The sequence below is a fragment of the Euwallacea fornicatus genome, chromosome 1 (assembly GCF_040115645.1).
Source record: "Euwallacea fornicatus isolate EFF26 chromosome 1, ASM4011564v1, whole genome shotgun sequence".
NCBI lineage: Eukaryota > Metazoa > Arthropoda > Insecta > Coleoptera > Curculionidae > Euwallacea > Euwallacea fornicatus.
In genome coordinates this window covers 3,287,329-3,313,680 of record NC_089541.1, presented here as the reverse complement: position 1 = coordinate 3,313,680, position 26,352 = coordinate 3,287,329, and the positions used below count along the sequence as shown (strand labels likewise).

The window sequence follows — 26,352 nt, the reverse complement described above, 5'->3', positions numbered from 1 at the left end:
ATACACACGCAAAGTTTCCAACTACAAACTATATTTTTTCGATGCGAACTTGAAACACCACTGTTCCTCAACCGATTCATCCCAAAATTTTATAGGTTAATAAGAACCCTTAGAGTAGTAACGTTACACAATTTAGATATAATATTCCTGAAGTTTCAGAAATTTAAACGTTTCAATATTCAATTTTGGTGCTACGATAAGATGAGTTGGGATCATCACGACTCTGGACTCATATTAGTTACACCATTGTGTGTTGTAATTTATTGGACGATTTACTGTAAGATTGGACGGGTGACTGAGGACTTTTAAAGCAATAATTTAGCCAAAATTCTTTAAAACTTTGATTGGATTTTAGGAATTAAAAATGTTCAAAACGTAACCCTGTATCCATATTTGGTTCACCTCTGCTCGTCGACCGCTTCAGCCTAAAGTTTCACGGTCTAATACAGACCCTTAGGGTAGCAATTTTAGGAAATTTCGTTGAAATGTTTTTTAAATTTTGAAAGTTTCAATGTTTCAAACACCAGATTTTGTTTGCAGCATCACGTAGGTTGGTGTGATCAGCGTTTCCGTCCCGATTTGGTAACTTTTATCAGCTAATTTATCCTGCAACTTCACAGGTGACGAAAAATTCCTATGACACTAAAATATTCTAAGAATTCTGGGGATGACCGTTTTTTAAAATGGCACTTTTTGGCAACACGGGTTGTATCCAGGCCCCTCGGGCTTGGTACACCCCCGTTTATCAGGTCATCCACCCTAGAATTTCAGATTACTTTATTAAGGACTTGCTAAGGACTTTTCTAGGAGTAATTTTATCAAAATGCGTTGAAACGTTCCCTACAACAGTAGTGGTGTTGATTGAGGCCACTCCTAATTGGTACTGTTCTTAGGCCTTTTTATACTATTATTTGATCTTTCACACGATGACAAAACTTGATTTTTTCCCATGGTCCTTGATTAGTTTGTTGGTCAACAATGCAGGGCTTCAAGCTCGATTAGCTCTTGTTGGACATAAACCACAGTGGCCTTCTCTCGATATCGTTCCTCTTTGTCTATGGCGTTGTCTCTAAATCACTTGGGTTGGAGTGGTAATAACACTGCAGCCGTATGTCAAATCCTGCCGCTCGTTATTAAAACAAAATACACGAGCGCATAATCTATGCACTTTGTTCATTTCGAAATTGGACTCGAAATTTGCATCGGACGTAGGCATTTTATCACTCCTGCATTAGTTACCTGTTTTATACGATTATTAAAGGCAGCTAATGGAGACTGTTTGAATAACATTGGAATACACATCAACTGGTTTTTAATTTGTTGAAGTTATCTTGTTTGATAAAGTGAGGTAAACACTTGTGGCAGTGGCTTAATAAGTCTCTATATGGGCATTTCAGTCGGAAATAGGGTGGCAAAAGGTCGTGAAGAACAGCTGCACCACAGGTGAAAACACATGCACCGCCAGGGGACCCTACAGTACGTAAATGGTCGCCCACCCCTCATGTCGGTAAATAACCGGTTGGCGGCCCTTTAATTTTCCTGTATAACCTCGTCACGTAGACACTTTTACCCTTTTTAATAATCGATATTGTGCTATCGATACTGAACCATAAAATTAAGACCATTCTATTAATTATCCCTGCCTAGCTTCTCTGACGCTTAGTAGCAGACTTGGCCTAGTTAATCTCAAATTACAATTACGCAGAGCACAACAGCTTTGTGTCTCGACTGTTATCATACAGAAATTCGGTTCACTTAAATACCCATCTCACATTGTACCAATTTCTTAGCAGGTTTCGGCTCTTGATGGCCCTTTTCCTGTGCTTTGATGCAGCGATATTTAGTGAATGACTTTGCTAGTTTCGGGATAACGATTTTCTGCCTTTTTTCGTTTGTTTGTTTAGCTTCTGCAGATTAAGAGAGATTGCTTGATACAGCAGGAAAAGACGTGGTTTATTTGGTCCAATAATAGCAAACAGGAAGTAGCAAAATACTGTCCCGAATGTTGTTATTGCCGAGAGATAAAAATTTGGTACGCCGCTACTGCTATCGTGCTAAACAGCCCCGTGTTAAGATCCTACTACTGTGTAGGTACCATCAATATCACGATGAACCCCACCACTGGTGTAAGTGTCCTTCTCCTCAAGTCAACAACCAAAAATGTAAAAAAAAACTGGAAGTTGTTTAAAAATGTCTATACAGAATAACAGGTCTCATATGTATCCAGAAATGTACGATTTGTAATATGCTCACCATCAATATTCTCGGAATTTGGGAGGAACTTAAAAAATCCGCATTTCTTTTAATTAAGTCAATAAAACACGACTTTGCACGAATTCCTTGTAACTAACAGCTCAATAATGATCGTCTCGCCCTCTAGCATTTCTCACATGAACTACTGCTGTTCGTGACTACTGAATAATATTACAGAAAGTTTCAATACCAACCCGATGCTGGTCAATATCCAAACGATTGCTGGACTAAATAAAGCATAGCTTTTATGGTGAATAAACGATACTTTAATAGATGGCGATCAGTTATTTGCATAGTTTTGCGCTTTGCACAGAAATATTATCAGGTTGATAACAAATCAAGAAATTTGCATTTTTTGAACAAAATACATTTATTATTTTAATATAATATTTTAATATTGATTACAAATTGTGTTTTTTTATTTTTCCCCTAATGTTTCTTTACTGCTCTAAAAAATAAAATCGCAAAAACACTTATATGACACATGGATAAAAACCATTGATTTCTCCCCATCAATTATTTAATTCCTTTGTTACTTCAGCCTGAACTTCTGCCTGTAGGTTTGTTTTGATGGCCTATTTTAAAGCCCTGCTTCAGTTCCAAGAAGACTCACCCCATTTCTTATGGCGCCACTCGCCAATTCGATTTTCCCTTATCCTGCCATTTCCCCTGTTGCCAAACTCGTGTGACGCCCCCAAACTACTCATCCACATTTTACACATGAAAACATTTTAACCCTGCATTTTCTACCCTTGCTTGGCAACCTCGCGAACGAAGTTGAAACCACTGCTGATTTCAACCCTTTAGTTCGCCTCTACACCTCGACGAACCCGCTCCATCAATCGAAAGCGAAAAGATCCATCGATAATGGTCAGTCCTGATTTGACAGGTTTACGTAACAGTTGACGCGCGATAAGAATCGCATTTGCACCGCGTTTCGAGCCGTTCGGCCTCCTGAGGACTTTTAAAGGCATCATGTCAATCTGCAATGCAAAATCAAGTGGTTCTTAGCTTTCTGACGGACGTTCAGGGATCAAAATGCAGCATGAGGGACAGTCGATCAACGAATATAGGGAAGAGGGTTAAGATTATGCGGTTTTGGGGTTGCCCCCAGTGGCTTCTGGAGAGGAGGTATCCGAGATGCCTGCAGCAATAATCGTTGTACGGTGACAGTGAAAACCGTCAAAATTTCCGCCACAATGCCCGGGGGTCGCAGGGGGCTGGTTGCCCCTCAGAATACGTTTTTGGAGAACATTATACGTAGATCTAATCAGCAACGTAAGTAAAGGGAAAACGGAGTTGGGAATGCTAGAAAACCCAAAGCAGGAGATTTACCTCGAAAGGAATTATTCAGAAATGTGCTCTTTAAGTTGCTGTTTTCTCATCTGGAATCCGTTTTAATTACTTTTGAACACTTAAATTGAGTTTTTCTTATATGTTTGCTTCTAATTTTCCAGGTTTATCCGAATATCAATTAACTTTAATTACACATACCGGCTGTAGGGTATGTACAATTATAATTTTCCGAGTATTTTCACAAAGACAATTTACCGGGGACCCATATGAACACGTAAGATATCTTTGTTTTTGTATTCATTACTCCAAATATTTTTTACCGTCCGGGACACTTTACAACTGTAAAATTCGCGCTATAGTCCACAAGTGTCCCAACTTTTTATCTTATACGGTTTCCCAATAATCAGAGACTTGATGTGAATTCGCAATTCGCTCTAATGTAAATTGACCTGAATATTTAACTTTTAATATTTGCATTAACCACTGTTGACCTGAATTTATCATTTATGAGTTCTAATATGATTGTACGCGAATTTTTAATTAGCATTTTTTTACAGTAACTAGGACGAACCTGAATTTGTTTAATTGGCAGGTTACGCCGTAGCTCAAATTTATTTATAAACAAATTGCCTATACAGAAATTGCTTCAACATCAATTGACTTGCGAGGGAAAATTTACAGAATCGATCTGAATCTTCAACTCATATATTGCGCATTAACCGTACTTCTTCTGATTTTTTTTTTCATGAATTTTCTTTCAACGTAAATTAATCCTCGACTCTAACTCGTTCTTCCCAGTGATAAAAACTTTTCAATAGAAATTCAAATTGCAAAAGGCAAATTTCTAACTCATGAGTTTCATATTACCCATAATGTATATACATTTTCGGCACTATCTTAAATCAACATAAATGTTAGACTTACGCGGTTTGCGTTAATAAGTACGCGCCTGAAATTATCCGAATATCGTGCTAAACTGAATCGACCTGAAAAATTTCATCACACGAGTTGCGCGTAAATCATATTTGATCTGAATTTTTGTCCCATGAATTCCGCATTAATATAAATTCACCTTTGATTTTAACTAAAATTTTTTCACAGCCATCAAAATAGAAATGTTTAACTTACGATTACCCATTACTCTGGAATTAACATTTATTTGCAAATCACGAGGTTTGTATTATCGAAAATTGTCAACCGTGAGCAAATCGAATTTTCCTCTCCGGATTTCGTACTAATATAAATTAACTAACCTGAGTTTTTAACTGACGGTTTTCGAATTAACCCCAGTTGAATTAAATTTGTCGACTACAATGATCTGAAATTATGTTAATTTTTTACTTATTAGTTTAGTAGAAACGATTAAGCCGAGTTTCAACCTTACGAGTTCCGCATTGAACTAAACTACTCCCGATTTTCGTAGTGACAAAAGCGATATGACGTTATGACTTTCACTCATAAGTTTCGAGCAAACCGCGATTGATGTGAATGTTTAACTTAAACATTTTGCACTGAGTTGCGGTTCTGAGGTTTCGATTCACAATTTTCCTAATGACTATAATTGAAGTGAGTTTTTACAGCTTTCGCAGCAAATCAAATCATTTGATTTTTTCTCCACTATTTCTTATTACAAAATCCCCTCTTGTCATGATCGTCACCCACTCATCGTTCCACTTCGACCTTCAGTCAACAAGGGTAACAAGTGGTTAATCTACATTTAAGTGCAAGTACGAAACCCTCAAAGGCGCTATCTCACACAACAATCTCGGCTGATAAATAGCCCCTATGGCCTTAGGCCGACCTTTGACCATGGACCTTCCCATCCCCAATCGATGCTTCATATTGTTGTCTAGAAAGCTTTCAGCTTGCCAATTTTTTTGTCTTTAAAAGCGATCTGTTTTGGTAGATTATGTAGGTTAGTAGGCCATTGAATTTGAATAATTATCGAAGATTCGTAAATTTCCCTTTTGTGTGTTGAATCATGATAAAAGTTTGTAAAATGGGAAAGAAATTTATTGGACCAAGATGAAATTTAAAATTCAAATTGAGGTAGGGAGGAATATGGAATTAGATTTGCATATTGAAGCTTTGTAAATCCCAATATCGAAATTTATAAAAAGGATTTTGGGATATTGCTCTTCCGTGAGAGTTGGTGCATCTGGCAATATGAAGATGGCAGAGTAGAATGTCCATTAAACATTTTTTGGTGGTGCCTTTAATAAAAAATTAATTCATCACGGCAGCTTAGTTCCAAAGAAGAGCTCCAGCTTCCAAAGCACAAAGGCTCAATTCCCGCTTTGAAGTTTCCAGAAAATGGAATTCCGGCAGAAAGCCGTCTGGAACACACACTGTGCTCGGATTACCTCAGGGCTTGCCAACTTGAGAGAGGCAATGTCGAGATTTCCTTTTCTCAAGAAGTGTTTAAGTTTGATTGATATACTAGTGTAAAGTGGACATTGAGGTTAAAAACTGACTACTGTTTCCGCCCCCTAAAAACCTTAATTACATGACTTGAGGAACGCAATTTAATAATCCAAATTGATTAAGTTCGAGTATCGTTCCAAACCATGTCAATCAGTCTTTGCTTACTGGTCTTATTGTTATTCCAGAACAACTTAGTAATTCGTGACGTCAATCTACAAAGAAAATCGATTAATTACAACTGGATGAATTGTGAAGGAGTTTTAGTGTTGCTTTGAAGTTAAAGACGAACTTATGTGTGTCAGAGCAGAATTGGCAAATTAGCCACAGTTTTTAAGGGCGGGGAAGGGTAATTGAGGCCAACCTGTTGTGGAAATCTACAAATAGGTTAAAAAGTATAGTTCAAAGCTATTTTCAGGAGTCATGTCCTAATTCCTTAGAATTGCTGCAGCAGGGTGATCGTGACATCGGCGAATTAATATTATTTTATTAAGGGTTGTTTGAGGAAGGTATGGATTTTACCTGAAAATGTTGGTTTTGACTTTATTAGCTCAATTAAGGCAATCTTGATGTGAATGAAGTATAGATCAGGCGATATAGGACAAAAGAAGATATTTTCTCTAGACTCTTTGCATTATAGACAATAATGTGTGGGAAACGGTACAAGCTATTAAATTTGAACGTTACACTATTCTACAGAGAAAGAAAGGGAGTATATATTGTTTTTCGCAAACAAACTACACAAGTTCTAAAAGAAGAAACGCGGCATTTTCTGTAGTCTTAAAATACTAAATACTTGCAGATAGACAAATTAGAAAACTCCCATCCTCCGTCGCTCTAACTAATAAATTATCTTGAACTCTCCAGTAGAATGATTTTGATGCTTATTCTGAATCCTGTAGTTATTATTCACTTCACAAGAAATAACAATTAATCAATAAATCTAAATAATTCGAATAGTTTTTCAGTTATAACATAAAATTGAATTTTTTTAATGATAAGTCGCAGTGGATTTGGTCATCAATGAAGAGAGAGAAAACCCCTTTCGTGCATTGTTTTATTTAATAAACATCCTGAACTACTCAATAAAATGATTTTGATGTTTAATTCGCATATTACTTCACTATGATCTATGACATATTTAAATTAGCATTGGCCGAATTTATTTATCTTACAAAAAAAGGTTTTACTAGGTTTATCTAAAACACTCTTTGTGAGTTTTTCGTCCAATTAACAAACCATTATAAAGACTTGAGTCTTGGGAGACATCTACATTCACCGCGTTTTTCGTCAGTGCCACGCTATTGGATTTGACAATGTGACCCTTCCGATGAGACATAGGTTCAACTACTGAATACTACTCAAATTAAAATTGTATGTTTTGAGTGCAGCCAACAAAATCTTATAGTGAAAAGCTTGGCTCAAATCGAAAAGTACACTTACACTTTTGCCCTATCGAAAAATCCAAACGTTCTTTAAAAATTTTAGAAAATATCGATAATATAGATATAGGTCTGTAATTCCCAGGTGGTGAGGAACCTAATTCTTAAACATACGGATGATAATGGCTTTTTTTAGCATTTGATATATCATATATTAGCAGGGATACTGATATTGGCAAGTTTAGTTAAGTTCTCCCTTTTTTGCTCTTTGCAGCAGACAGCAGTTTCCTTCTGGCCAACGCCCAGATAGTGGACTACCCCATCGTGTACTGCAACGAGTCCTTCTGCAAGATCTCAGGATACAACCGGGCCGAAGTTATGCAGAAATCGTGCCGCTGCGCCTTCATGTACGGCGAACTGACAGACAAGGAGACAATCAGTAGGATAGATCACGTCTTGGAGCATCAGCTGCACGATCAGTTCGAAATTTTGCTTTACAAGAAAAATAGTGAGTAATCCTTTATATACGTTTAACGAATAGTGTGGAAAATATAAAACGAGTTTTGTGGTCATAATTCATTAGATTATGACACACGTTTCACAACATTATAGGTTATTTTTGGCCATTAATGCCTGGATAATTATAAATGAAATTATATCAAATCATCAATTTTATGTCTAGTTATATAGGCTAGAGCCATTTGTTAAAAGTTTTAATAGGATTTTATAGTGGTTTTAAAGAGTTATTTATATAACTTTTATACTGCACCGTAAAACAGGTAGTTTATTTGCCGGCTTATCATTATAATACACCATATACATAAACCCAAAGGCTCTTTTGTCAATTTCTAAACACTCTCTGATTCTTTTCAAATAGTTTCCTGTGCACTACGTTGGTCACAATCGACTTCTGGTTTAATTTTTCAATTTCTTGAGATAATGATGGAAAGGCGAATGAACCGCTGTTTTATTGTTACAATAATAATTCTGAGATTGGCGATTATTTAGCAAGATCTTTCCCGCATATCCGGCAGTTAACTATCAAATGGGGGATTTATGCCGGCGCAAAGAGCATAAATTTATGGGTCATAATTTCGGTCAAACGTTTTATTTTCGGGGAAAAACTGCCTATTATGACCTATTAAATCACTGATGATGGAAAAAAGGGGTAAAGTTAAAAGCTTTCAATCGATTAGTCAAATTTTGGGTTGAAATTAAAAAAAATGCAAATGGGCACCCTCCTAATTTGGAAATTATCTGGACAATTTTCGATTTTTCTGGTTCCGATATTGTAGGAACTTGAACTGACCTGATCTCCTTTTCGGATTTGTAACACTTTGAACTAAAAAATAATATAAAATAATAATAATAATAATAATAAATAATAAAAAACTATATTTCTATTTTTCCTTGTTCCCATTTACTAATGTGGTAGCCCAACAATGTAACGCAAGCTTATAATTTTTTCTGATTTCAACCCCAAAATCCATGGCTGCAGGGGTTGAACATACTGGGAAATAAGACAATTTGTAAAATTTGACGGATCTATTGACGAAATTAAAACAGAATGAGCAATGGGCATGGTATGGATTACATCTAAATATATTTCATAAGAAAACGCGGCACTTCCACGAGTTATACTTGGCTTAAAAACCATTTTTTGAAATTTTCGTCTTTTCATCTTCTCCTTTTATTCTTCGACTATTTTTAAGGTTTTTCCGCGTGGCTCACTACGAACATTGTGCGCGATGAATAGGTTCGATTGATTCAACATGGCCTGGATATGCTTTCACTCCTTTAGATATCATCAGTTCAACGTACTTCACTTGCTTTACATGATATTGCAACTTTAGTTTTTCTTTCTTGGCTCCAATACCAACTTTTTCATGGAAGCTTGTTGCTTAATATTTCTCAGCGTGCGATAGTATTTTACACATTTGACAGAATTATGTTCTTTTCATACAACATTCTTTCTTGCAATGCAAAATAGTTTAAACTAATCACAGTTCCTTCTTCTTCGTCTTTAAATTCTCAACGTTCTAACTGAACACAGAGCTCGACCAGAAAATGATCGACGTCCTCTTTCGGCTTTTGAGCACGATTGAAACACAGAAAGCTTCCATTGACTACATTTCTGCGGGGTGAGCAGTAACTTGCAAAAGACTGTAAAACCTTGTAAACATTTCATTTATCCTCGTCAAAGGTCAAGTCAAAAAATCGATTGGAGGGAAACATGATAATCAAACTAGATTTCCTTACTTCAAATTTCATTGGGTGTCACATCAAACCATAAGCTTCCCTGATGGGTTATGGAATGTTGCGATTTTGTAAACATCAGGTTTTGGGTTCATACCCGCACCTTCATGTAAATATCGAATTGCTCTTTAAATTTCCCAGTTGGCGCTTTTACCTTAAAATCCAAGGCCCTGCGGAGCTACTAAATTGGCTTTCCTTTCATTACAAGCCTACTTTTTTTACTATTTTATTTTACGACTTCCTGGTTTTTCACCTGATGACCCCATGTGGTAACTAAACACATTTAAGCATTTAGTACTTTATTAATATCAGTTTTATCGGATAAAATTCGAACTTTTCTCATTTCAATATGGAAATTTGAAACACTGGATATTTCGTTCCAATTTTGTGGTAATTTGAAGTGGCCCGATCTCCTTCGATTTTGTGGCAACCTGACAAAACTTCAAGTCTTCCAATTATTATTTTGTAGCCGTCTGAACTGACCTGATCTCTTCCGATTCTATTTTGTAGAATCCTGAAGTAACACCGATTTCTTCTTATTTCGACATTCAAGAGTTTTCCCTCCTTTCTCGTTTTTCGTATATTTACTAAACTTCAAAAAATGTTTTATGGGAAATTTGTTCAATAATCGCCAATGCAATGTTCTTGTCCGTTATCCTGTAAATAATTCCTCTGTGTTTGCTCGGTCCGTTCGCCTGCACCTGCGCATGCTCTGTATAGAAAACAAAGGTATGTAGCTTTTCCTACTTGCTACCAATGTAGTCACTATCTAATTTTAAATTAATTTAATCCGATTATTGGCCGCAATGAAATCCAACCCACTAAGCCACTATTTCAAACATTAAACACCTAAATGATTTGCGGGCAGTAATTTGATATGAATGGGCTTTTCTCTCTCGTTGATTGCGACCAAATTATGTTCCTAGTTTATGACATAGTTCTAGAATATTCGTTAGTTTATGTTTGGGTTAGATTCTGCTTTAAAAACGGCATGCTCCCTCCTCATTTGCGCAAAAGGGGAAAAATAATCCCATTTCATTTTTCATTCTCTGTCCAAAATGCATATAAATTCTCCCGTATTATTGGACAGATGGCGAACATATTTGTGGGAGAGTATGACCTACATATCCATGCAGGTCTCAGCTTACGAGAAGACCGTAAATTACCATTCTAAGCTACGGAAACGAGAGCTGCCGTATCGCGTGTAGCTGAGAGATATGAGGTGTTAATTTACTCTGTCGAAACAATGGCCATTATCATTTATTTCCATTATTAAACAGTGTTGCAATGAATTTTAATAGATTTTTTTTTGTATTGGAATTTCAGGTATACCAGAAGGTACGTAGTTTTCTAAGCAAATTTTGAATTGCTGTAAAAAGTTGCTAGACTTTTTGATCTTTTTCCATCTCTCGCTTCTTTAGATTAGATATTTTTCTCTCTCCATTTTCCACTGTTGTATTTGCAGCACTTGTCACATATTTGTCTCCGACATCATCCAAACCCTATAGAAAATGGAGGCATTTGTGGCTTAAATGTATGACAAGTGTAGTGCTTGGTTGGTGTTAAAAAAGTATATAAAGAGGTGTCTGTTCAGTACAAACTGTTGAATTTCTCTATACATTGTCGTACAAAGGACTAATGTAGTGTAATTTTAGACCTGTTGTTGAATTAATAAGATCTCCAGAAATCTTTAATGGAGTTTTGATCAAATATTTATACATCAAAGGTAAGACTCAAGCACTGTATTCCCTGAACAATATCATTGTATATTAATTTTTATTGGCAAAATTGTGTGTTGTGGGCAATCACGTTAAAATGTAACCACAACGAAGGGACGCTTTGAGAAAAAGTGTCGACATACAGAAGCTCAGTAATCTAATACGCCATTTACTTGCCTCTAAGTGCAGGAAATAAGAAACAAATACATATCTGTTACATCTCAAACTACATCAAACCCCTTTAACTCTCTTAGTATTATCCAAGACTTTATTATTCTCCCTTATTGCACTCTGGAAATGTCTTTGTCGAATTAAAAATTCAACTACTTCTCCATATTAATTGAGTGAAGCGGTTCAAAACACTTTCGTTTCGTATTTTAGATTAAGAACACTCTTGTTTACGGCAATTCGAAGTTTGCTTTTAATTAATATAAACTTCAAACCTCGTAATGGGGAAAATGAGCTTAAGGAAAAGACACATCGTATAAAGTTATGTAAATTGAAATTTATATTATATCGTTGCGAGGAAATCATTGGCGAAAGTATATACTGGGTGTTCAACAATGGTATTTTCATATGTTGAGGTGTGATAGATTGAGAGATTTTAAAGAGAAAAGCTTAAAAAATGCTGCTTCACTGAGATACTGAATGTTAAACCGCGAGTGGCCTGGACAGCACGATGGATGATGCTAATTGCTGTTACGCGCAATATCTTACTGGTAACTCGAAAACGGTAATAATTCGAGGTTTAGCGCAAATTTCGAATGCGGAAAAGCAGTGATGTAAATGAAAAAAAGTTATGTTGGCCAAAGCTCGTCTTACTTTATTGAACGGAACACTCAGTAAATTGTTATAAATTTCATAAAATCCAATCGTATAGATTCCAAAGAATAGTTTATGGATGGATTAACTGGCATCTGATGTCTCAAAAAATTAGGGAGAAGTGGAATTCAGTTTTCACTTAGCCTGGTGTTGTCAAGGCTACTCTCTTATTAATTTTTTTAATTTTGCTTTTTACTTAAAATTCTAGAAAAATTCGGAAAAGTTCAAGAAGCAAACATTTCCTAAATGAGTCGAACAGTTAATATTCAAAATTTAAAAGGTAACTGGTCAATCTCAAAGAAGTTTCAGCTCAAAAAAGAGGGCCCGAATCCAAATAATGAACATTTTAGTGAATTTTTTGGTGAAGAATTACAATCGTCTGTGTAAGGCGGCAACCAAGCATTGGTCCTTCAATATTTGTGACAGATTAACCTGAATAACTGCCTCATGTAATTGGTGGAATGAAACCCAAACCCCCAATTTTGCCTTTTTTAGTAGTTCATACTAACTTCTCACGAACTAATACAGTTTGCATTGATTCCAACTAAACCTTTGACCTTTTAAAAGTCTACCCACAAATATGCACGCAATTTTTGCCGAAGACGAATTAGGTAGGTAACCGATAGGATTAATGGTTCTGGTTGTAAAATATTTGTCACATACGCCAGAATTAGACCGACGATTTTCTCCCAGATGTGTAAGTTTCCTTGGGGAAAATTGGTTTTTCCTATCGAATTCATTTCGCCCCTTTTTGGCTTTTGACGTGACACTTAAAGCATGGAGAAGCCCATGAAATTGAGGTTTGGAAATGAATTTAATGACTATGTGATTTTGAGATTTTTTTAAGAAGAGCCCTTTAGATTTTGCTTTCCAATTTGCTGTCATGTCTTATTCAGAAATCCTCTTTTTGAGAACACAGGACTTCAAAACCCTAATACTGATGCATAATGATGCCCTAAATCGCTTTTAAGCCCTGTGCATGGCTCTAACGTAAACATCCTATCTAAATTCTACTTTTTCCAAGCATTAAGTTTTTTATTGAACTTTACAGCTTTTAGCAGTAATTAGATTGACACTTAGAGTTATTTTCTGGGGATAGAGGTTTTATGTTGTATTTGAAGGGTTAATGTGAATTAGGACAAAAACTATTTAAGATTAATCGAGTCACGCAGCTGAAAACCTTATCGAATTGTAGTTTCGTGCCGCACGCAGGAGTGCGTTTTACTCCTGGAGAAAGAGAAATCCTGTAAAACGCTCTATTTTTGCAATATAATGAAATTTACGAATATAAGAACTTCTCTCCTCAGAAAGGAACCGCCCTAAATAACTATCTGCAAAGCCGATTATTCTTGTTAATCCATCGCCTTTTCTGGCATTTTAGAGACTCCTCTATGGCTGCTGCTTCAGATTTCCCCCATAAAAAACGAGAGGGATCTTGTTGTGTTGTTCCTGCTCACGTTCAGGGACATTACAGCCCTGAAACAGCCTATAGAGACTGACGACGCAAAAGGGGGTAAAAATTAATTTACTCCAAGTAATTTTGACCTGATGGGGGCTGTTGCAGGCTTGTCGAAATTCGCAAAACTGGCGAGATCAGTGACTCGAAGTAGATCAGTGCTGGTGTCCCAGTTTTCATCCCATCTTCCCAACCTCAAAGATACAACGAAGCAGTCGCATCTGGCACAAGTTCGTTGTTTTTGGATCATTGAGGCGATGTTTTTTTAAAATTTATTTCTATGGCAGATGATGAGTTTGAGTGCGGATATCATGCCTCAATACCGGCAGGAAGCCCCGAAGACCCCTCCTCACATTTTGCTGCACTACTGCGCCTTCAAAGCAATCTGGGATTGGATTATACTTTGTTTAACTTTTTATACAGCTATTATGGTACGTTCTCACTCACCTAGTTTCAAATGCTGAATTTTTAATGCTGTAGGCCCCATTCTCAATATATTGATTGCCAGTGGCACGTAACAATGCAATCGATTGCGGGAATTTAAATCTCCTCTTCTTTTCAGGTTCCTTATAATGTAGCTTTTAGGAAGAAGACATCGGAAGATGTCGTCCTCACGGATTATCATAATGGGGTAGGGTTCTGATCAAATAGTGTTTGTTTCGTCCACCACCAGTATGTACCGTAGATAATCTAGATCAATTTTTTTACTAGTTTGTTTGGCTTAACTAGTACCCTACCCCACTATCGAATAATCAACTCTTAGGTATTTTACTGTTGTACCTCTTACACTGATAAAGGCAAGATTTAGACGAGTAAACACGCACTGCACTGTGTCCTCACTTAAAATAACACTTTTGAAACACTCGCAACCTCGATCAGTCTAGAGAACACTCATGAGACTGTTTCTTTGTTCCTGTTTCAGGTTCCTTATAACGTAGCATTTAAGAACAAGACATCCGAGGATGTCTCTCTCTTGGTTGTGGACTCAATCGTCGATGTGATATTCTTTATTGACATAGTTCTTAATTTCCATACCACTTTCGTGGGACCCGGAGGAGAGGTCGTCTCTGACCCCAAAGTGATCCGTATGAACTACCTAAAAAGCTGGTTCATCATCGATCTGCTGAGCTGTTTGCCTTACGACGTGTTCAATGCCTTTGACCACGACGAAGACGTAAGTATTTTTTGTAAGCAATAGCGTTAGATATGTGGATACTACAGTTATTGCGACTGATTGAAATGCAGCCCCTGAATCATAAATATTTGAACTCAAATTTGGCGGTTCTTGGCTGTATGAATTTAAATTGCTGCATTTCCAATAGATGAAATATTTTTGTATTCATGCCCGAGTTCAATATTTGCTCTTTCTGCCGCTATTCTCCTCACATGACCATTACAGAAAACACAGAGTCAAGTTTTTCGATATCAGCAAAGTGGCAACTCTCTTAAAGTTCTCTGGAACAGCTTCTTTTCGCCTTCATCTTCCGTGTTTATAGGTCTTTAACCTGCGGAGTTTTCTCGTATAGATATAAAAAAGTCCCGACCATCATTCATCTATTTTTCAGTAAAACCTTCTGTATTACACACGATATTGTCCTGGATACAATATTTTGAAGTAACATGTTTAATTTCATAATATGATTTTGGCTTCTACCGTCCTGAAGTAACTTTTCCTGGAGATTTTCTCAATTGTTACCTACCAAGATGTTAGGAAATTTTACTGTTATGAATATTAGTTTTAAAGGACGAATTTATTCCTTTATTCAAGTTATTGATTTTACTAAGACATTTTTAGTGCCTATCCAGAACTAGCCCTAATTTTCCAACGATCCCATTACACAACCAAGCTGTAAGATTTTCTAAAGATAACTTATCTCAAGTAGAGAATTTCCTGACTGTTTCGCAAAACTATACCTAATCTTAGTAGGATTTTTTTGGTTTTTCTTACTACATTGCCCCGACCCAACTGATAGATTATCCGGGTACTTCATTAAAGAATCAATCTTGTTTTTGTAACAGCGTAGATATTCTGGATATTTTAGTTATTCGTAATATCTCTTAAAAGATGTTAAAAACTAAGAATTTTTCTATTGAGTTTATTGAGTAATTTTTTGAGACATTTCGTTATCAGCTAACATAACATAAGACATTCAGTAATTCGGACTGACCCTAGCAGTAGATTTCTTACTACTCGGATTTGGGGATTTCCTAGATATTTATCTAACCGAAACTGATCTCAGGAAGACATGTCCTCTATTATTCAGTAGTCTGGATTTGCATTATCCAAATATTTCTGGGGGTTTTCTAGTAACCTGAGCTGACCTTAATAGGGGCTGGAAGCATTTCCTGGATATTTTACTAACTAGAACTCGCCTCGAACAGTGATTTGAAAATGGTCTGCAGTTTGTTGTGTTTTTATAGGTTCATAGCAGCAAGTTCTACAGAGTTTCTTATTTCCACAATCTGATGCAGAATCCCTTCTTCCTCATGGAGAACTTCAACTATTCAAACTAGGGCTATTTTATACGATTTGGCAAATTCTCGAGCGAGTTATAAACTCGAAGATTTTACGAGGGTGCCTGACAATGTGTATTAAGTTAGGAAAGTTTCACAAACGGATGAATCTTAGGCAAAGTTGGAAACTGCGGGACCTGCTGCATGTCAAAGATTGCAGCAAAGTATGAACGCAAATTATTCATTAAGATGAGACTGTTTACTTGGTGAGTTATTCGTTCATAACGGCTCCTTTTGCAGGGAATTGGAAGTTTATTCAGTGCTTTAAAAGTAGTGAGACTATTACGATTAGGAAGAGTAGTCCGGAAGCTGGATCGATATCTGGAATATGGGGCTGCCATGCTGATTCTCCTGCTCTGTTTTTATATGCTGGTAAGCTCTCAGACTATTTTCTATATATTGAGAAGTGAAAGGGTTTTTTAGGACCCCTAAGGAGACACTTAGGGCTTCCATAAGCAATGATACATGTCTTACTAAAAGTGTTTTTATGATGATTCATAGGAGGGAAAAACTTGTAGCTTTGCCTATTGATCTAAAATACGAAATTTGTTCTTTTTCTTTGTTATAGGTGGCTCATTGGCTTGCCTGTATTTGGTACTCAATTGGGCGATCCGACGCAGACAATGGGGTCCAATACAGTTGGCTCTGGAAGCTTGCCAACATTACTCAAAGTCCCTATTCCTATGTGTGGCCCAATGACTCCAGGTATTGCCCACTTCCAGAAATGAAATCCACTTCTGTATTTCATTTGGTTAATTCAAAGCTAAAAGGTTCTAGCTTTATTGTATATAGGAATTAAGGGGGTTACCTGGATAATTAATCGAACCTTTTGGCAACGTAAAATGAAATATTTTGGGTTAGCTTCGTATTTATTTTTCCATCGAGATATTATTTCCAGGAAACAGTCGCATATAGATTTCCAATTTCGGAAACTTTTTGGCTAATTCTCCATTTGATTTAAGAGAAAACTTCTCTAGCTCTTTCCGATTAATACCATAAATTAGGGTGTAGAGATAGGAAGCTGCTTTAGCTCTAATCGTCCTGAAGAATTTCGTTTTTTGCATATTCTGGATGTAATTAAATTCTAACAATATTCGGCGAGTTTCAAACCCATTTCTGGACATTATTTTTCGTTGGATTTTCCAGCACTCCAGAACTAATCAATGGACCATCCAGGAAGACCATGTATGTCACTGCTCTTTATTTCACCATGACCTGTATGACTTCCGTGGGGTTTGGCAACGTAGCTGCTGAGACCGATAATGAGAGGATTTTTACTATTTGCATGATGATTATTGCGGGTAAGGACTATTGAGATATTTTAATTAAAATCTTAGGAACAAAAAGTGAAATGACAACCAGGTTCGTGTAAACTTATAGAGCACAATGAGTAGAATAATTAAAAATATAGTTCAAGGTCATTGCTCCAGGGATTTCTGAGATATCAGCTTTCAAAATAAAAAAATTGACAAAATTTAAAAAGCAGGAAAATTTGCGTTCATACTCAAATCTTTAAAAAAACACTGAAGTTCTAGAAATGCAATTTGTGGCCTTTTCAAAATTACGCATTATCTGTGACATAATATCAGCAACCAATAAAACTTCGTCATCTCCATTACATTAAATGGAGATATGTCGGAAAATGGAGTAGTAACGAAACGTGGCCTTTTTACCATATTAATCCATTCCATGGAAAAATGGTAATCAAAACATTCCCAAGAGCTTGCACCAATTTCCTCTGCCCTGTTATACATTTTTAACAACTCGCCGAGTCATCCCCTTAACAAAATCCAATTTTTCCAGCCCTCCTCTATGCTACAATCTTCGGTCATGTAACAACTATAATCCAGCAAATGACCTCAGCAACAGCGAAGTACCACGACATGCTGAACAATGTTAGAGAATTTATGAAGCTCCATGAAGTCCCCAAAGCGCTATCAGAAAGAGTTATGGACTATGTGGTGTCTACTTGGGCTATGACCAAAGGCCTGGACCAGGACAAGGTCCTGAATTTTTGCCCTAAGGACATGAAAGCGGACATATGTGTTCATTTGAACAGGAAAGTATTCAATGAACACCCAGCCTTTAGACTGGCTTCTGATGGGTGTCTTCGAGCTTTAGCAATGCATTTTACAATGTCCCATTCGGCTCCCGGAGATTTGTTGTATCACACTGGAGAATCAATCGATTCTTTATGTTTTATTGTTACTGGGTCTTTAGAGGTGATTCAAGATGATGAAGTCGTGGCCATTTTAGGTGAGGACTGTTTAAGTAACAAACTTAGATAGGTACTGAATTTCCCGAAAATAGGCAAAGGGGATGTCTTTGGAGACTCATTCTGGAAAGACAACGCTGTGGGGCAATCTGCAGCCAACGTGCGTGCCCTTACTTACTGTGATCTACATACGATTAAGAGAGATAAACTACTAGAAGTATTAGACTTTTACCAGGCTTTCGCCAATAGTTTCGCCAGAAACCTTATCCTCACATACAACCTGAGACATCGCCTAATATTCCGTAAGGTAGCTGATGTAAAAAGAGAAAAAGAGTTGGCAGAGAGGAGGAAAAACGAGCCTCAACTGGATCAAAATCAAGACCATTTGGTAAGAAAAATTTTCTCGAAATTCCGAAGAGATCGCAGTCAAGCTGCAGCCGCAGCTGCTACCAGCCAAAGCGATCTGGAGAAGGGGAGTGATGATACTGGAGAGAAGATCACCAGGGTTGTGTCCACAGCCAAACTCTCCTCAGTAGCAGAGAAGGATGATAGTAGTGGTGGGGGGGTTAAAACTAGTATTTCCAGACCTCCTTCAGGTAGGTGATTTTCATTCACTTTAGACGCACTAATTATTAAATACTATTAATCTAGTAAGAGGTAGCAAGTGGAGTCGGCTCCTAGGCTCTGCAAGTCTAGATTCCGGCTCAGAAACATCAAATCAAACAGGCACAGCTTTCCAAAGAAGCCTCAGCGCTAAAGATCCGAAAGACAGGCCTAGTTCTTCATCTTCTGGCAGCTCCGGAAGTCAGCCCACGCCAGGATCTGGCAATAAAATCTTTCCTAAGTTGCAGAAGGTTTCTGCCACATCCAGTCCAGGTAACTCTAAAAAGAAAACGTTCATGAATAAACTATTCTCTTTGTACAGCAATAACAAGGCAGGATACCATAGATGAAATGGTAGAAGTGGAACAGCCTCGGAATTTATCTTTGAGGAAAATGCAGAGCTATGACTGTGGTCTCAGAGACCCATCGACAGCTTCAATGTATCAAACGGCCGTCCCTGATCCCATCGCTCCAGTAGAATATAAGGAATTGTTGACCAACCTTATGGATTTCAAGGTAAGTGTAATTTACTAAATATATATATATATATCTCAACATACGATTTCTATAGTAATGTAATTGTGAAATCACGTCTCTAAATATAGTTTCTGTAAAATTTAGATGAGTTTTGAGCTCATTTGAGAGCCCAGGAACTTATAGAAAATAGAAGAATTAAAGTTATTCAACGAGATACTGCAATGTTGCTGACATGAGCAGATAGAGTTTGTCAATATGAAGTGCTTACGTATCATTTTAATGCAAATCTATTAATTTTTGATGCATTGAGGACCAGAACTGAAAAATTATAGAGTTTCAATACTTATCCTTCGCCTTTATATCCAGAAATAAAAAACAACACTAAAAGTTTGCAAGTTGTTTCTTATATTTCATCTTCATCTCATTTATTTCTTTTCTTTCTCATATAACAATAGATTTTGAGGCTTTTTCTTATATGCACATTCAAATTATGGAGCACAGACACTGGAATATCAAGTTCTCGGAACTTAAAAAGATATCGCAATACCGATGAATAGCGACCTTTTAAGATCTTGAAGCGGAACAATTCGCTACAGTTTTTGGTGAAATATCATCTTGAAACATCTATGATCAAAAGTTACCAAAATGTTTTAGCATCTAAAAAAATATGTAACAAAAGCACTAATAGATACGGGGTTTCCCGAAAGTAAACAGCCATGTTTTAGTCACATTCACATCGAAAAATAAGAATAAACGTTGACTATATTCAATAACGAAGCATTTTATATTTAAACATACTTTTTATGGTTAAAGGAATTATTTTTTGGTTTGGAACACCCTGTATAGAAAAACAGAGCATATTAACATGATTAACTTAGTATAATTTTTAATTGAATTGTTCCGTTCATTCTTGAAAGTGAAATTTTCCCTTCACCACCAAATCAAGAAACAAAAAAAAGTCTCAATATCGACAATAATCACTTGCAGAACGAGATTATTAAAAAAAATTCACCTAATCAATATCCTAAGTTTACGGTTCATCTCTTTCTATGGTTATTAAAAAATATATCCTACATTATTTCATTAATATCATCACAGTAATAGGTAGGCTTTAATGCATTGATTTGAAGGTACTTTCAAAATATCAAAAATAGAACCCTAAATGTCTGATTATACGCTCAGAGAGATTTGCAACATAATTTAGGCAGATGCAACTCGTTAATAATTTGGAGTACAATTTAATCACTAGTTCTTATAATATCGACAATAAAAATATCAAAATATCAATGCAATGTATTAAGAAAAAACGTTCCTTCACCATATAATGAAGAAACCTTAATCTCAAAATATTTATTTCTCATTTTTATTTTATCTATAGAGTATCTGAAAATAACGTCAAATAATTTAGATGGTGATTCTAAAAATTAAAATAATAGAAAAAAATTTTATAAACATATCCCATCAATTACTTACTAAAGGGGCTGCCATTCTTTAAAAGAGAAGCTCTGAACATAATTTTTTTGTGATATTTTTTAAACGAATTCGAAGTTGTTTTTATATGCCTTTTTCAACATTTGTTATAAATTAGTGATAAATGCTTAATAATACTAGCCTTATTGTTACTGACTAATAAAAAAATATTGCGATTGCAAGGATGCCTACTATGTTCATTAAGTTGTCCACGTAATCGTGTATCGGTTTATAAAAACTGATTTTTCTGATTCTTAATGAGATGAATTAAGGGGACCTTTTTTACTTTAAATATTTGTGGTCCAGCAATTTGTTACAAACAAAAAAAAAGTTAGGGAATATTTATGTCGCAGCGCTCCTCTATATGACGCCACCTGATTGAAATCTGAAATTATTAACATAGGAAAAGTTTTCCCATTCCAAGTTGTTAAACTATACCGAATTTCATAATTTTAGCATAAACTATTTTGAAAATATTGCGAAAAAAACATGTTTAGAGTTTCCCTTTAAAGGGTTCTAGCACCTTTAAGAGGTAATTTTTGGAATATGTTTATAAGAACTTTTTTATCATTTTAATCTGTAGAATTGGCGCCAAAAATATTTCGATGTTCTTTGCGGACACCCTATGTATTCCATTTTTACATATCATAAAGGTGGACGTCAAACTAGAAATCCAGAAAATGAACCAAAAAATGAATCGTATGGAGGAAATGATGACAGAAATCCTTAGAAGACTCAGTCCAGAAACAAGCTCCAGCTCTCAGTCACCGACTGATTCTGCTGATACCGTAAAGAAGTCTTCCACAAGCGGAGCCCCCTTGGAGAGACCTACGGATCTGATGGGTAAACCTGGGGGTTCCGAAGGGACCGGTCTTGGATCGGTGATATTGAAAAAGAGGAGATCGAAAACCAGGATAAAATCTACAGCTCCGCAAGTAGGTATTTTCTTGTAGTTAGCATAAAGTACTATGTTCTCTGGATATCTAGATTCCTACACCCACTGGAAAAGTGACGACTCCGGATAGTTCGAGCCCTACAGAGACAACAAAGATGTTGCACCAAGATCCGGTCCTGACCCCGTCCTCAAGAAAGCCCAAGGAATTTCTTTAACGATCGTCGATCTTCTTCTTAGGTTTAAAGTTTTTCTAATTGTACATCTTTTTGGATGATTTGGTTTTATTAGAGAATTTTTTAAATCTATAAGCAAGCGGACCTTTTGGGGCGTCAGCTTTATATGCAATGTGAAGAGGTTTTTAAAATTTTCGAATTTTTGTGCCTTTCAATTCAGATTTTGTTTGTATATTTTAGGTAAAAAAAGCTTGATACAGAGACGCCTTTTAGTAAGTTTAATACTTCCCACAAGGTGTCCCAATAAAAGTTGGTTTTGGCTAGAAATGTAGGCAGATGTTTTATTAGGACACTGTGTAGGTACCTTCTTTTCAACATAACGGCTCTCATTGAACAAATTAAAAGGAATACTAAACATAGTCATATAAGAGTACATAGTCCTAAGACAACAATTGACAAGCTCTGAATAGTCCGTATTATTCTACGATACATGATGAAAGTACATAATAATATGAATTTCAACTACTTTTTAGTGATTTAAGTAGCTTTTTCAAACTATAGAGTTAGACATACTGAAACGATCAAAATGTAGTCGATAAAAGTAATAACGAAAAAGCAATTTTAGATGCATTTTTAGGTCTTCTTTCTATGATTGAAGACTGTTTGTAAAATAATGCAAATGCGTGCCTGGATGTGTGTTTTTGGGTAGGCAATGGAGGCAAGATGTTTTTGAAAATTTTAAACTAATTTCATTAGGATACAGCGGTGTTTGCCAGTCTGATACAGTACTGGCAGTTCCATTCAAAAAACTTAAGTTTTCACGGAAACCGCGAAGAAGCTTCAAGAAATCACTCAAAAAGCTCACTTTCACTAGCCGCTTGAAAAGTTCCGGAACTTTTAAGCTTGAATATATTTTATTAAACTACTCCCAATGAATAGTATAATTTGCCTGTTAAATAAAATACTGAGTGTTTCATGAAAAAAAAAACGAGTTTTCAGGAGGATATCGCAAGAAAGCTTCAAGAGGGAAAAACTCCTGAACTTTTGCAGTTGAATATAGAAAAAATTTAATTATAATATCATCATTTGTTTAATGAAATATTGAATATTCCATTTAAAAAGTTTTAGTTTTCAGGGGGAGATCGTAAAAAAGCTTCGTGGCAGAAAAACTGGGTGTTTTCAGTCACGAAGTCAGCGCTTTCAAGTTTTTAAAGGGTGTGAGAAATCGTACACTTCCTCAAACTCTTTTCAAAAATAACAAAGTATCTTCTAACAAAAATTTGCTCTCGGTCATATCATATACAGAGCGATTCCATAAAACTTAAACATCTTGTCACCTTTTCATTTAGTCAGTCCCTATGACTATGCAATACCGTTAGTTAAAATATTTTACAAACACACACTATTCTTAAACCCTTTTCCTTGCTATCCTCAAAATTATGTTAGGGCCTTGAATATTGTATAATAAAGCCCATATTTTTATATCATAAAGAATGTAGCAATTATCGCAATTACTTATAGACAATTAAGAAAATTAAAAAACTTACATTATTAAATTACAGCCTCCGTATACTTTTGCATCTTTGTAAGTACCTAATTCTACATCTGTCAATTATTATTCTTGTTTCGTTTGTTAATTATTATTAAGTTTCAGTTTGCTTCTTTAATGTCAAATTTTAAAACTGTTTTAAAAAGCACTTTGTGATTGAAAATTGGCCTCTGTATGTATCTGTAGAACGACTCAATACTCCAAGCAAATACTAGTAAACATACACTTTCTTATATGCGCTTAATATATTATTTGTTATTGACTTTATTAAATTTTAAACTAGTTGAACAAGTTTGTAAAATGCAAATAAATTACATTTGAGGTAACGTTATCTGTGATATACTTTTGATAATCCCCAGATGTTTCATGTAAGTCTGGCGACAGCAATGGGATTATAGGTCTGAGGATAAACAAATTTATTGGTGTTTTCTCAAGTTTAATCCCTGGTTCCGGAGATGTGTGGCTTTTCAAACATCCATCTGACATAACATTTTTAACACAGATATAGACGATTTCTATTTAAAGTTATTTATACCGGCCAATAAATGCTTCCATGACTACATTCAGCCATTATTCTAAAACCAAAATGTGGTACTTCGCCTTTGTGACGGGGTAATAAACCAATAAAAGTGTCCTGGAAATGGTCAAAAATGGGTCGTTGAAAACAATTGAGATGGCCGATTTCCCAGCAATGGATTTCTGTGAAATTACTGTAGCTCAAAAAACTGTATTTTGAAGATCACAAAAACGTTGGTATAAATACGAAAGGGGAAGTGTATGTATGTAAAACCCTAACAAAACATCATTCTGCCTGGCCTAACTTCCACTTTCCTGGGGTACTTAAAATTTTTCATTCGGTTTGCTCAGCATAAAGACTTGAACGCAAAAATACGTGTGGTTTTGCCATTGTGGCTCGAGTGACACTCACAAGACCAGCCGATCGGAATAAATGTTTCAATTAGGTTTTAATGTGGGTCTCTAATCCGATTATAGAGCCTAGAAAAAAATATAAAAAAATGCATTTAACACTCGGGTTTAAAGCAAAGGTGATGGCAAATAAAGCATTCATAGGGGTTCAAAATAACATAACAAAGACGGAATTTTGGTGACGGGAAAGCTGACATGTTGACATGGTGTAAATGACGAGGGCCAATTTCTGAATTTCAAATTCCCGCTACCTACGCATATGATTTCGAAATAATTCTCAAACTTCCTTCCATCACACTCTCAATGGTGTTTTAACATCCTTTACCTATTCAATTTCGAATGCAACGTAATTAGATCCCTAAGTGGTGTAATTCAAGCCCTTTGGCCAATGTAAAGGCTGTGTAGGTATAGGGGGAGCCCTGTATATAAATATTTTATTGGCGGCATCAGGGAACCACATGGAAAATTGCACCCACAATGGGACAATGTGAGACAACCCGGGTTTCATTCAATTTAATCTAATGCCGATACAGTGGTGTGGTTCCGCCTCCATTTAATCTGGTTCAATTTTGAATCGCTAAGATCAAAAGAGTAATAGAATAAGTATTTGAAAAGGGATGCCGCTGAAGAGGTTCAATGGGATTACCATCTTGAAATGAGGAATTCAGTATTTTGAAAGTTAAAATCAAACATATTTTTAGTGTAAATTTTTATTATTTTTTATTTCATATTTTTCTTCTTTTTTATTTCTGTTATCAAATAGCTAAATTTCTGTCCGTATTGTTATTGTTATATTTCCTTTAAGCTCCAAATATTTTCTCTGATTCTTTCCGGAAAGCATCAAGTTATATCTTTTCAGAAAATAAATATATTAAAATGGTGCCAAAACAGCTATAATTTCAATTATTCAAGATAAAAATCGCTCAAAATCAAAGGCGGACTTCTTCAAATCTACTTAAAAGTTAATCGAAAAATCCTGCATAGAATTTTTTATTTAGTAAGGATTTTGGTCAGGTGCGCCTTTAATTTTACGATAATTAAAGTGTCATTTTTTGGGTTGTGATAAAAGACATACAGCAGCTGTTCTCTACAAAAACCAGTACCGAAGCACGTCTGCGAGTAATGAGATATGACAAAATAAGAATTGTAAATGAGAGATATTGGAAAGTTCGTATTAAGAACCCATCAGTTTGTCAGGATGTCTCCTAAGTACGGTACATAACTTCAGAATACAATTTCTTACGTTATTTAAAGAAAAAAACCACCTATGAACATTTGGTCTTAAACGCTTGGATTCCGAGATACAGGGTATTAAAAATTTTAAAACACATACATATTATTGTTTGACATAAAATTGGAACCTTCTGTGGAAGATACTTAAAATTTTACAGTTATTTTACGTTGATAAAGAACTGCATTTTCAGAATAAAGTCAAAATTTAGATCGCTAAAAAATTGTTTGACATTTTTATTATTTTCGAACTCTTGGAACATTTTACAACAAAAAAGGTTATTTAATTTAGATAGATTAATAATTTTATAAAATAAAAGCAAGAGGTCTTTTTTGTTGTGAAATGTTAGATTTCGAAAATAATAAAAATGTTAAAAAATCCATTGGCGGCAGATGGAAATCGACTTTAGAGTAAAAATGCATCTCTTTGCTTACTTGCAGTAAATAAAGAATTTTTAAAACCTAGCATTGTCTGTTCCATATTTATTTCAAATGACAATATGCAGGATGTCTCTAAAAGGTCTGTACGAAATTCTATCATAGATTTCTGAGGCGACAATATAACGATTTAACCTTATTTACCTTAGTCCAAATATGGACGGTTTACAGAATACAAGATGTCAAAGTGAGAATTAGAAAAAAGAACAAATTAATTACTCCGTTTTTAATTGTACAATTTGAACAAAATGTCGCAT

At 35.6% G+C, this 26,352-nt stretch overlaps 1 protein-coding gene across 3 annotated transcripts; it reads left to right on the top strand.

Annotated features, from left to right (window-relative positions):
- The first annotated feature begins 3,074 nt into the window (after nucleotides 1-3,074).
- Nucleotides 3,075-23,826, top strand: eag (ether a go-go). Of its 3 annotated transcripts, XM_066302277.1 has the most exons (16): nucleotides 3,075-3,531; nucleotides 7,627-7,860; nucleotides 13,530-13,661; nucleotides 13,713-13,834; nucleotides 13,892-14,035; nucleotides 14,167-14,235; nucleotides 14,527-14,778; nucleotides 16,359-16,490; nucleotides 16,687-16,823; nucleotides 17,265-17,419; nucleotides 17,922-18,374; nucleotides 18,429-18,929; nucleotides 18,985-19,209; nucleotides 19,259-19,452; nucleotides 21,537-21,818; nucleotides 21,871-23,826. In XM_066302277.1, exons 1-16 carry the CDS (start codon nucleotides 3,453-3,455, stop codon nucleotides 21,991-21,993), a joined length of 3,234 nt encoding a protein of 1,077 aa, XP_066158374.1. In that variant the 5' UTR covers nucleotides 3,075-3,452; the 3' UTR covers nucleotides 21,994-23,826. The 3 variants fall into 3 exon arrangements, with proteins under 3 accessions (XP_066158374.1, XP_066158383.1, XP_066158392.1); XM_066302286.1 differs by lacking the exon at nucleotides 14,167-14,235; XM_066302295.1 differs by lacking the exons at nucleotides 3,075-3,531; nucleotides 7,627-7,860 and adding an exon at nucleotides 7,897-10,337.
- Nucleotides 23,827-26,352: the final 2,526 nt, after the last annotated feature.

Excerpts from the sequence above, each read along its gene's own strand:
- eag (XM_066302277.1), top strand. The coding sequence starts at position 3,453 with ATGCCCGGGGGTCGCAGGGGGCTGGTTGCCCCTCAGAATACGTTTTTG. Across the intron at positions 16,491-16,686 it reads TGCTCTGTTTTTATATGCTG|GTGGCTCATTGGCTTGCCTG; the intron begins GTAAGCTCTCAG and ends TCTTTGTTATAG. Across the intron at positions 16,824-17,264 it reads GTGTGGCCCAATGACTCCAG|CACTCCAGAACTAATCAATG; the intron begins GTATTGCCCACT and ends TGGATTTTCCAG.